General features: G+C 43.3%; 1 protein-coding gene across 1 annotated transcript in view; it reads left to right on the top strand.

The window, feature by feature from the left end:
- Positions 1 to 315: 315 nt before the first annotated feature.
- NUP160 (nucleoporin 160kDa) overlaps positions 316 to 12,817 on the top strand; it is a 76,077-nt gene continuing 63,575 nt past the window's right edge. Inside the window, exons 1-10 of the mRNA XM_006865107.1 lie at positions 316 to 605; positions 888 to 999; positions 5,837 to 6,047; positions 6,345 to 6,567; positions 7,760 to 7,838; positions 8,321 to 8,435; positions 9,235 to 9,393; positions 10,860 to 10,937; positions 11,199 to 11,296; positions 12,292 to 12,376. Coding sequence (XP_006865169.1) covers positions 506 to 605; positions 888 to 999; positions 5,837 to 6,047; positions 6,345 to 6,567; positions 7,760 to 7,838; positions 8,321 to 8,435; positions 9,235 to 9,393; positions 10,860 to 10,937; positions 11,199 to 11,296; positions 12,292 to 12,376 — 1,260 coding nt within the window. The 5' untranslated portion in view covers positions 316 to 505. The remainder of the gene's footprint in view (positions 606 to 887; positions 1,000 to 5,836; positions 6,048 to 6,344; positions 6,568 to 7,759; positions 7,839 to 8,320; positions 8,436 to 9,234; positions 9,394 to 10,859; positions 10,938 to 11,198; positions 11,297 to 12,291; positions 12,377 to 12,817) is intronic.

Genomic DNA, 12,817 nt, shown 5'->3' with positions numbered 1-12,817 from the left:
GAACAGGGGCTGGTAGGTTCGATCCACGGACCTTGTGACTAGTAGGCGCGCTCATAACTACTGCGTCACCAGGGCTCCAGGGCCAAGGAGAAGGCGCCCATAAACTGCAAACATGGAATCAGAAGGAGGTGCAAGCAGATCTCGCTGCTCCTGGGAGGCTCGGCCCGGCGGCCCCAGCCACCGTTTTTAAAATAGAAATAAGCCCGCCCCCGGCCCGGAGGCCGCCAGCACAAGGGCAACGCCCCCCGAGGCGTCTGCGTCGGTCACTCCGCGGTGGCCGCGCACAGACACGGCTTCCTTTCCCCTCTTCTCTCGTGGCGTCTTCCCTATCCACACTTACTCTCTTGCTAACTCGGTGACAGCCCCACAACAGAGTGATAGGCCTGCCTTTCTCCTCCCGGGGCGTCTCCTCCAGTTCCCGGTGCCGCTCGCCCCACCTCCGGAAGTGACGACTGCTGCGCGGCCCTGCCCGTTTCCCGTCGGGCTCCGCGGCAGCGGCGGGAAGATGGCGGCGGCGGGAGCCATGGAACGGAGCTTCTTGGAGATAAGCGGAGCTGAGCGCGAAAGACCGAGGCATTTTCGGGAATTTACAGTCTGCGGCGTTGGTACGGAAGCGGCCAGGGAGGCTGCGGTCTTTTCTTTCCCTCTGACTCCTCCCTTGGGTCCCCGGGTATGTGCCCCACCCCACCCCCGGCCCGTTTCATTCTTCTAAACCCATATTCCAACGGGCCTTGGATCGGACCTTCCCTGGTGTCCAGCCTCTTGCTCTTTGCATCCCCTTCATTCTGTATGGGTTGTCACTCCATCTCTCTCTGCTTCCTCCACGCTCTCAGCCCCTGTCATTCCCTGGGAACCACGTGTATAGACTGACCGCCCTCCTTTTGCAGGGACTGTGAGTACCGTGGCCGGATCGGTGAAATACAGTGAGAGCGCTGGAGGTTTCTACTATGTGGAATGTGGCAAATTATTCTCCGTCACCAGAAACAGGTTCATTCATTGGTAAGTGCCGTATTAGCCAACCCCCCCCCCCCCCGGAAGGTAAGGTTGTTGGATGCCTAAATTTTCTTGGCTATTACCAAAGTGTCATTTTCTAAAAGAATAATCGACTATTGTTGTTAAGTACCATGGAGTTGGTTCGGACTCATAGTGACATAGTGACCCTGTACGGGGTTTCCAAGGCTGCAAATCTTTTATGGGAGCAGAAAGCCTCATCTTTCTCCCGCGGAAAGGCTGGTAGTTTCAAACTGCCAACCTTGAGTTTAGCAGCCCGATTTGTAACCACTGTCCTACCAGAGCTCCTTAATCGACTATTGTTGTAAAGTGCCATTGAGTCGATTCTGGCTCATAGTGAACCTGTAAGGGTTTCTGAGGAGCAGCTGGTGAGCTTGAATCGCCAACCTTGCAATCTATAATATCTAATCTAATAAAATCTAATCGGCTGTTAGGAAAGGAAAAAGACTGATGCGTAGAAACAATAAGGAGACAGAATTCTAGGAGAGATACTGTCCAGGCAGCACTAAAAATGGACCAACTTTTAAACATGAGCTCTTATGTTTTTTACTACTTTATATCTCTTCCCATTCCTAAATTATTTGTTGAGCTTCTACGTGTGGTAGATACAGGGATGAAATGTTGAGCAAACAAAACAAGTCTGCTTTCAGGCTATCCTGTGTATGTTGTTGTTGTTAAGTGCCATTGAGTCGCAACCCTGTGTAGAGTTTCCAAGGAGTGACTGGTAAGTGTAAACCGCTGACCTTGGGATTCAAATCCATCGTGGGATCTAGTGCATTATCCTGCAGCGCCACACCAGGACTCCTATGTATGCTTTCATTTAATTCTTGCAACAACCGTTAGGTGTTGTCATATCTGTATTATAAAGAAACTAAGTCTGTTGTTGTTGTTATGTGCCGTGGAGTCAGTTCCGACTCATAGCGACCCTGTACAGGGTTTCCAAGGTTGCAAATCTTTTAAGGGAGCAGATAGCCTCATCTTTCTCCCACAGAAGAGCTGTCGATTTCGAACTGCTGACCTTGCGGTTTGCAGTCCGATTTGTACTATTAACTGTCATTTAGTTGCTCCTGATTGAGCTATTCATTTGGCAGTTACTTGTTGGGCTTTTACTAGATGCTGCACCATGCTAGATATTAGAGGTGTGGTAGGGAAAGAACATATCTAGTAGGGGAGTGGAGTCCTGGTGTGGCGCTATGGGTTAAGGCACTGGACTGCAAGGTTGGTGGTTCAAGTTCACCAGTCACTCCCCAGAAACCGTATATTGGGTCGCTATGGGTTGGAACTGACTCAACAGCACTAAACAACAACAACAATAATAGGAGAGCATTTCAAGAAAGAACAAAAAGTGCAAAGGACCCTGGGACTGGAGCTTGTTTGTTGTGTTCAGAGAATGCAATGGACCTGGAGTCTACAGCAAATGAACGAAGACTAGAATACTAGAGGTCACCAATGGCTGACTCTTGGTGTTGTCAGCTATTTGAAGACTGAGGTGAAATGATGTGATCGAAATTGTGTTTTTAAAGGGTGACTGCAGTGACAGTCTCTGTGATTATTGTGTTGAGAATAAACTGATCAGGTTGTGGGGAGATTTTGAAGGCGAATTTATTAGACTTGACTCATGGAACAAATATAGGGTGATGGTGTTGTTAAGTGCCGTTGTTGCATCTGTTATGAAGGCTGGTGGATATGAACTGTCACCTTTGTGGTGAGCAGTTCAGTGGTTATTCTACATCAGGACTCCACATGTAAGGTGTATGGAAAGAAAAGAGTAGCCCTAAGATTTTTGGCTTGAGCACATGGAAATTTTGAAGATAGTATTAATAGATATGGGGAAGATGTGGATGAAGCATGTGTTTTTGTATCTTTGTTGGATTTGGTAAGTCTGAGAATTCTGTTTTGGGCAGGTCTAGTTTGAGTTGCCTGTTACGTAGCTAAGTGAAGGTATTGCTGCAATGGTTTGAAATCGGTGGCGATAGAGTTAGGAATCATTGCCATTGCATGGCATTTAAAGCTGTTCTACTAAAGAAGATCACCTAGTGGATGAACGTTAATCAGGACTTCCCAACCTTAGAACCGTTGCTGTTTTGGGACTAGATACGACTGCTCGCAACTGACTAACAATTCTTTGTTGTCGGGGCTGTGCTGTGCATTATAGTATGTTGAGTAGCATCTCTGCCCTCTGTCTCTTACATACCAATAGTACCCTCCCATTTCAGTTGTGACAACTAAAAATGTCTTCAGGTTTTGCCAAATGCCCATGGGGATGGAGAAGGAAACATCACCGCAATATGAGAGCCACTTGTGTAGATGAGGGAAGACAAGAGGTCTTAGGACTGACCCCTGGGGCCACTCGATAGTGAAGGAAGATAAGGAACCAGTGAAGGAGACAGAGAAGGAATAACTGAGGCAGTGAGAGGTGAACCACAGAAAGTTTTCAGAAGCTAACGGGGATATCTCAAGAAGGAGGAGAGTGCAAGCTGTCAAATGTTGCATGTAAGTCAGGTAAGATGAGTAATGAAATTGATCATTGCATCATGTGGGTCATCGATGACCTTGTCAAGAACTGCTTCAGTCTGCTGATTTGGAGTGGGCTCAAAAGAAATGGGGAGGAGAGGAATTATGAGTATTGCCTACTCACATTCTCCTGTACACTTAAGATCATCTCTAGGTCACTTGTAATATTTAATGCAGTAGAAGTGCTCCCACTAACCTACCCTCCCCACCACCACCACCAAATGTACGTGGTTCATGGATGTGAAACCTATGGATATGGAGGGAGGGACAACTGTCCTTAGGGAAGCAAGAGAAATCAAATGGTAGCTGGAGGGTAATGGCAGCTTGTGTTGTTAGTGCTGTCGAGTCCATCTCAACTCACAGCGACCCTGTATAGAGTTTCCAAGGAGCAGCCGATGGATTTGAACTGCCGGCCTTGTATTTCATAGTCTGTGCTGATCCTACAGCACCACCCCAGGAGTCCAATGGCGTAGTGTAGGGTACAGTATTTTTATATGCATTTGTGGGCAATCTAGAAGTTACATTGAGGCAACCATTGGGAGAGAGGAGTTCAAGAAATCAAGAAAATAGGCTAATAGCAAAAGCATCTACATGGATGTTGACATCAGTACAAATTATGACAGGAATGGTGTGGGAGAGAGTGACGGTGAGCCAGGAGCTGAGCTTTCCAGGAATGAGAGGAATGTCTAGATATGTGCAGTGAGCACAGATGACAGATGGCACGAGCTCCAGAGCAGAGTGCTTTGGGCAGGGGGGCAGGTGCTCTAGAAGTATGTGGCAATGGGGAGCAAGTAGGACTTTTAATGTTACCTTGAGGCCCTACTACAAGGAGGTGGTAAAGAAAGCTGCCACCATTGGAGGGGGATGCAGGGAACTGTGTCCTCAGGGAAGATCTAGAACTTGACCTTACTTAGAAGGATGGAAGGTAACAAGTGTTGAGAGAAGGGGTTGAGGATGTAGAAAATTGTGCTGATAATCTAGCATGAGTTTATTGTAAGGAGGAGTCTGCTTCAGCATTCTGATGTGACCCCTGCAGAAGGTGGAGCCATTAAATGTCATCTGGTGCTGCTGAGAAGGCTCTAAGGCCAAGACTGCAGTGGACCAGGAAGGGGATGGCCAGCTTCATTGCAAAGTTGGAAGGAAAGGAACTGTGTCCGGAGAAAAAGCATCCAGATTTGATGGCCCACCGTCCTGAGTGAAGGACATAGACAAGTAGCTATGTGCCAGTGCTTTTTATAAGGTAACAAATACTGGCCCTTCAAAACTAAGAACCCTCTTGGAGTAAAGTAACATTCAACTTCTGGGTAAAAAGTTGGCAAGGGCTGGAGGGTTTTAAGATTTTTAATCTGAATTCATATGTTACATTAGTAATTAAGTTTCCCTTGCTTTGTTTCTTGTCAAGAAACATGTTGCAACTTAAGTGTAAATAAAGTTTTTTGTATTTTGCATGTTTCAAATTTGTTCGGCATTTGACCATGAAGAATGTATTCCTGTGTTCCTGTCCCTTTGCTTAGTGTGAGGCTGTCACAGTGCTTGCAGTCATTTATTCATAAACAAGCTCCTGCTCAGGAATAAAGTGGAAGTCAGAATAGCTAGTCAGTACAGAAATTCACCATACATATGGTCAACACACAGTTATTTACATAATTTAAAAATAGTTCTTTAGTAAGAAATAAATCCAAACCCATTGTCATTTAGTTGGTTCCAACTCATAGAGACCCTGTATAGGATTTCCAAGGATGTAAATCTTTATGGGAACAGAAAGCTTCATCTTTCTTGCATGAAGTAGCTGATGGTTTTAAACTACCAACCTGTGGTTTGCCATCCAGTGCTTAGCCTACAGTGCCACCAGGACTCCTTTAGTAAGAAATACTATCCTCTAAAACATAATTCTACTAGGGAAAACCCCATAAAGTGGCTATTTTGTGTTAGTGCAGGTGAAGAAGGTTAGGAGAGGGAAATACCCACAATTACTGAGGCTAGTTTTGTTTGGTTCTGTCGTCACTTAAGTGGTGTCCACGTTCCACAACCAACAGGAATGTGTGGTGTGAGGTTTCAGCATAATAGAGTTTTATTACCTCAAATGTGGTCTCAATAAAAGGGCTTTGCTGTTTTGAAACGCCTCCTTTTAACAGAGACTCACAGGTTTTTGTTGTTTTCTAAGTCTGTGTAATGTGGTAACTGGAGCTTAAAACTTGCTCTGAATTCAAATGGGGAGAATTTGCTTGGAAACCCTTCTTCCATATCTTAATGCAACTGTCAATGAGGAAAAGATTACATAATCTTAAACAGATATCTCTGTTTTTAACAGGAAAACCTCAGGAGATTCATTGGAGCTAATGGAGGAGTCACTGGACATAAACTTGTTGAATAATGCCATTCGCCTCAAATTCCAAAATTGCAGCATCTTACCCGGAGGGGTGCATATCTCTGAGACTCAGAATCATGTGATCATCTTGCTATTAACCAACCAAACAGTACACAGGTTACTGTTTCCACACCCTTCCCGGATGTATAGGAGTGTAAGTTGGCTATTTCCCAAATTACTCTGGCTGTCATCGACTTTGTCTTAGAACAATATCTTTATTACTTCTCGTCAACTCTGCTTTAACTGATTGCTGTTTAAAAGAATCAGATATACCCTTTAAGTTAAAGAAAATTTTTATTAGAAAGAATAGTCATGTGGATTTTCAAGCTTTTGACTGTTTTTTTTTTTTTTTTTTACTTTCATTGTAGCAGTTCAGGGATGCGGGGTGCAGGGAACTGAGCAAAATGTAAGTGGTTTTGCTTTAATAGATGTCTTTTTAATTACTCCACAGGAATTGGTCACTGAAAGTCAGATGCAGTCAATATTCACCGACATTGGAAAGGTTGATTTCAGGGATCCTTGCAACTGTCAGCTAATTCCTGCTGTACCTGGACTGTCCCCTAATTCTACTGCCTCGGCAGCCTGGCTGAGCAGTGATGGGGAGGCTCTATTTGCCCTACCTTCTGCAGCTGGTGGAATCTTTGTTCTGAAACTACCGCCTCACGACATACCTGGTAAGAACTGGAATTGAGCATGAATTTCACTTGAAGCAAGAAGACTTGTTGGTGTGAAAGCAGATCTTAGCTGTTCCAGCCCATTGTTAAGAAGAGCCTGTGCGTCTCCCCACAGTGGAATGGAGGTTCCATGAGGACAGGAGCTTTTTCTTTGTTCTCTTTATTGCTGTGTCTGCAGTGCCCAGCAATGATTATTTTGAATAAAAGAATGAGGTCATTTTGTTGAGTGATAATGTGGATTACTGTCCAAAGTTTGATACTCCTAGGACAAAAAAAAAAAATTTCCCCTAGGAGTATCAAAGTACTGCTTATATTGCTTCAGTAATGATTCAGAATCTTTGAGGTGTGCTATGCCTAGAAGTCCTGGTGAGATACTGTAGGATAAGCACTGCCTTGCTAACATGGCAGGCGATTCAAACCTACCAGCCACTCCTTGGAAACCCTACTCAGGGTTGCTGTGAGTTGGAACAAATTGGATAGCACTTAGAACAGCAACATACATGGGAAGGAGTTCTGGTGTGGCACTGTAGGATAAGCACTAGATTACTAACTGCAAGGTCCATACTTCAAACCTACTAGCCTCTCCTTGGAAACCCAAAATAGCATATAAATCCTATATAATGTCACTGTGAGTCGGAGCCAACTCGATGGCACTTAACAACAACTACATAGAGAAAAGGAGAAATGGGTTCCACGTTGAAGTGTTAACTGCAATTCAGAAATTCAGATGCACTGCTCCATGGAAGGAAGAGGAGGCTTTCTGCTCTTGTAAAAATCTGTGGCTGTGGAAACCCTACACATGGTCACTATGAGTCAGAACTGACTTGATGGCACATGTTGTTGTTAAGTGCCGTCGAGTCGGTTCCGACCCATAGCGACCCTGTACAGGGTTTCCGAGGGTGTAAATCCTTACGGGAGTAGAAAGCCTCATCTTTCTCCCGTGGAGCAGCTGGTAGTTTCGAACCGCTGACCTTTAGGTTCGCAGCCTGATTCGTAACCACTACGCTACCAGAGCTCCTTATAGCAACAGCATTTATACAGGAGAGCTGCCTTCTGAAATGATGGATATATAGAAATGTAGAAGCCTGCCCCTTGTGAAAACCTTGTATATGGTTGTTTTTCTTGCCATTGGATTTCTCTCAGTCTGATCAAGAGGTGCCTTGGGCGTCGTTGACTGTTTTCCCTCTTACAGGGATGGTGTCGGTTGTGGAACTGAAGCAGAGTTCAGTAATGCAGCGACTGCTTACAGGCTGGATGCCAACTGCTATCAGGTACGTGATGTCTGACAGGGAAGTCAAAGGTCAGCTCCTGTCAAGGGCTCCGTTCTCACGCCAAGGCAGAAAAATAACATCCTGGAAAGGAAAGGCATCTGCATAGCATCACATTTCCCCTGAGGGAAACCAGGTTCCAGGGTCCGCCTCATTTGTGATTGGACATCTTGACTGTAAAAACTCTGTATTCTCACTGTCCAAGGTTAACCTTCGGCCCAAACTCACCAAATCCCATTTTCTGTGAAATTATTAGAAGTAGAATATTTTTAATGTTAAGAATGAAATAATACCAAAGAAGTATTGCAATCTTAAACCTCTTAAAATATATTTTAATAATTGTTCATAAGTCTTAACAAAAATGTCATTACCTTAAATCAATTTTTGAACACTTGCTCCTTCTGTTGATCATGCCTCTATAATTTTATTGCATCTCTTATATTGCAGATTCTGCTGTAAAATTCTTAACTTTTGACTTTTTTTAGGGGTGACCAGGGACCTCAAGATCGTCCCCTCAGTCTTGCTGTTCATTGTGTTGAACATGATGCCTTCATCTTTGCTCTGTGTCAGGATCATAAACTCCGAATGTGGTCGTTTAAGGTAAATATACATTTGGAGGTGTACTGTATGTTGGACGCGAGTCCTGGCATGGCACTGTAGAATATGCACTGGTCTGCTGCAACGTCACTATAAGTCAGAACTGACCGCACACTTAATAGCAGCATAAGTTAAAATACACATGTGATGAAACGGAAACAAATCTTGCTACTTCTCTGAAAGATTATCAGGTTGGGAAATTTTAGACCTTTCCAGCTTTGAACTGTTTCATGTAGATTTATTTTTCATGAAATCCCTTTCTACCTTTCATTCTTCTAATTTTAAAAGTTACAAAACCCACAGAAAAGTTGAAAGGGTGTTTTTACATTGAGTATACCCTTCACTCACTCAGGGAGCTCTGGTAGCGTAGTGGTTACGAATTAGGCTGCTAACCTCAAGGTCGACAGTTCAAAATTACCAGCTGTCCCGCAGGATTTCTGCTCCTGTAAAGATTTACAGTCTTGGAAACCCTGTGCCAAGGTCACTATGAGTCGTAACCGACTCCATGGTATTTGACGGCAAAATACCTTTCACTCAAGAGGAGCAAGCATGCTATCTAAATGCATGTTGGTAAAATTATTTTCAAGATTATTTACAAACAAAATTGCTGCTGATTTTATCTTTCAGACTAAGATGTTTTTCTTCTTCCCCTTAAAAATTTACCATCAGGACTAGTCCTTCACAGGTAGACTCTTAGGGTGCTAGATAGGATGACTGTGTCCTGCTGAGCGGGGGGGTTGGGGGCCTGTTTTTCTAACCTGTATTTCCTTTGACGCCACTTCATAACTTATACCTTGGGCAGGACCAAGTGTGCCTGATGGTGGCTGACATGCTGGAGTATGTCCCTGTGAATAAAGACCTGCGGCTCACCGCTGGGACTGGGCACAAATTGCGACTTGCTTACTCCCCTTCTTTGGGACTCTACCTGGGGATATACATGCATGCTTCAAAACACGGACAGGTAGGAAAGCAGTAAGAGATGTATCTCACATTTCTCTGCAGGTGCTTTTATGGGTAAGTAGCTGTTAGACTCACTGAGTCAACTTAAGCTTTCTGCACCAACCTCAGTGTTCTGTGAGTTACTTTGTTTCTGAAGTGATGGTGGTGGGTTTTAATGATAGAGGAACTCAAATGAGTTCCCTCAAAGGGAGGGAATAGAGAGCTTAAAGGAAAAGTAACCAAAATTAATCAAGAGCGAGTTTGGAAGTGAAGTAAGAAATAGTTACTGTAAAGAAGTAGGTGTAGTGGCAGTTAATTTTTAGAAATCATTTTGCTCACGAGTCAAACACCTGCTCTTGTATGTATCTGAGGTATTAGAATATAATATAATGGTCTAATCCTGTAATAAACTCTATTGTGTACTTGATATCCTTTAATAATAGCAAACAGTCAGCACATGTTTAGTCTAGGCGTCTGCACTTTACTTGTATCACCTACTTAATATGACAGTATGCCAGTGAAGCTGGGCTCATCCCCTTCACTCTGCTTGAGCTCTCATTCTGCAGCCTGCCCTCCTACCCATACAGATGCCCTCCTCACCCTATTGATTGTCCACCTTGAGCCTGGGCTTCCCTGCTTGAGGAAGGCCTCTCTCCTTGTGCATGTTCAGGTGCCCAGGCCAGACCACCCCTTCCCGCTTCCTTGGGATCTGGGTTTCTCATTCCAGGTCATGCCACCGTCTGGGTGCTATTCTGATCACCTGCTGGTCTGGCTCCATCTTCTCAGACACCCCACTCAGATTAATACTCCCCACACTGGGGCGTTCAGTAGGGTTTCCTTGTGAGCGGTTTCTCTTTTTTTTAATATGCGAGGCTTCCAAAAGTTCTTGAGAAAATTCCATTATCTTTTCATTCCACTTTCCCACAAGTTTTATGAAGCCCCCTCAAATAAGGATACGGTCACTGTCACTTTTAGTTTGTGGTAAGTTTTCTTTCTCCAAAAAGCTACTTACCTAGAAGAATCAGCCAATTGAAGTGAAAAGGGCATCACTGACCCAATGACAAAGCTCAGCATGGTTAGGAATGAAAGAGAAATAGAAACAGGAGACGTAGGAAGTGGGATAAATGGTATTGCTTGTAGGTATAGCAATCAGTGAGATGAAACAAAGTGTATGAGTTGTCAAATGGGAAACTGATCTGCTCTGCAGTCCTTCAGCCAGTACACGTTTAAAAGTACTTACGATGTTAGTCATCAAATATTAGAGTTTTGTTCTTACAGTGCAATGAGGACTAAACATGGAGTTCAGCGGTTTGGGTTTTTTTAAATGTACTGACTAGTGCTGGTTGGTATTGTGTCATGTTTTAAATTCTCTCTTAAATGGTGTTAAAAATACAAAACTTGTTTCTGAATGCTAGTAACCTTGGCTTGGAAAGGTGTGGTCACGTTGGTTACTTCCATTAATAAGTTGTACTCTTGTGTTGTAAACAGTTCTGCATCTTCCAGTTGGTAAGCACCGAGAGTAACCGCTACAGCCTAGACCATATATCCTCGCTGTTCACTTCTCAGGTAGGCCTGTCATTCTTTGCATGTTAAACAGGTATAAGAGCGAGGTCCTGACTAAGCCCACCATGCTGTAGTGGGACTGAAGTCTTAAACTGCAATCTTGCATAAAGCATGCCCTCAAAACTTTATTTGGATTGCATACCAGTTTCATGATCTACCATCTTTTTGTTTTTATGCATTTTACCTCTGACCCCATTCAAATTTAAATCACCATAAAAAACTACCTTTCCTTTCTTTTTTCACCCCGTTTCCATCTCCTCCTAGGAGACATTGATTGACTTTGCCTTAACCTCCACGGATGTCTGGGCGCTGTGGCACAATGCTGAAAACCAGACAGTTGTGAAGTACATCAACTTTGAACAGTACGGGTCACTTTACCTCTTATCATCCTCCCTCTCCCCCTTAACAATTTCCTGCCACCAAGACAAGAAAGCATGTTATGAAGGACCAAAGTCAGAAGTGAAAGATTAGAAAGATTCACTCCTCAGGTTTCTCATCTGGGAGCTTGCTTTTAAGGGAAGTCCATTCCTGACACAAGAGCTTTTGGAAAATTGTAACCCCTTTGGGTTTTGGTTTGTTTTTTTCCCCCCATCCATAAGATGAGAAATAATGGACTGGTATAGTTCTTCTCAACTTAGTTGTTATTTTGTTTTGCTTTTAAATCTTTTAAAGAATAATAGTGTATAAAATTATATATGTTCCAGTTCTAATATATAAAACAAAATTAGTAGAAAATTTTAACTGTTGTAGTGTTGATTATAACATTCAATACATTTAGTCTTTAAGTGTTAAAATCACTTAACTATTAAAATTTTTAATAGTTAAAAATTCTTTTTATTAAAACTATTTTGAATCAAACACTTATGTAACCCCTGAAATAACTGGCAAAGATTCATTGGAAGACCACTGGGCTAATTGTACTCTAGGGAATCCCTCAGAACCCCAAATTGTAGGGTAGATTTCTAGACATGATTGCCCCTGGTCCACACATGGGAAAATACTTCTCATAGGCAGCATTCGAGCAAAGTGGTAAAAAAAACATAGGCTCATGATTTGTCAGCTTACTATGCAACATCTAGAGCTTGCTTTCCATGTTTTACAAAACGGGTGACATTGTATCCCTCAAAAGGTATGTACAAGGTCTACAAGGCAGGCATGAGGATTGTCTAGTCATGCACTTAGTATAATAATAATGCCTAGTTAGGAGATGCAGACTGAAGATGAGGTTTAGAGAGTCATGTAAGAAGTTGTCATTTCAGGAAGTCACTGGAGGAAACACTTCTATAGCAGATTGCTAAGAATCAGTTTAATTTGTACTTCTCCTTTTCATGTGGATTGATGGTCTTTTTGTCTGTAGTAATGTTGCAGGTCAGTGGAACCCAGTTTTCATGCAGCCTCTGCCAGAGGAAGAGGTCATCATCAGAGATGATCAAGACCCCAGAGTAAGCAATGCAGAGTAAAGTCACGGCTTTCATAAGGATATAACCTACCCTGGGCTCTCATTTGAGAAGAAACATTTGTATTAATCAGAACTCTCTGTGCTGCAAGTGACAGAAATCCACTTTTAGTCAACATCACCTTTTTGTGCTCCATGGCACATATAGTGGCCACTTTTAGTGCATGTTGCATCTTGTGGGAGCTGTGTTACTGATTAATCTGAAGAAATGACTTCATCCCACCAGCCCCCGCACGGTGATCTTTGGGACGTGTGTTTCCTGATGTGGCACTGTAGAATAAGCACTGGACTGATAACCACAAGGTCGGCGATTCAAGCTCATCAGCCACTCTTCGGAAACCCTGTACTGGGTTGCTATGTGTCAGAACCAACTCAATTGCACTTAACAACAATAACAATTCTATCAAAACCATTATTGCCTCAAAAA

The sequence above is a fragment of the Chrysochloris asiatica genome, unplaced genomic scaffold (assembly GCF_000296735.1).
Source record: "Chrysochloris asiatica unplaced genomic scaffold, ChrAsi1.0 scaffold00075, whole genome shotgun sequence".
Taxonomy (NCBI): Eukaryota; Metazoa; Chordata; class Mammalia; order Afrosoricida; family Chrysochloridae; genus Chrysochloris; species Chrysochloris asiatica.
The sequence above is the reverse complement of the archived record's forward strand: the minus strand, read 5'-3'. Positions and strand labels throughout refer to the sequence as shown.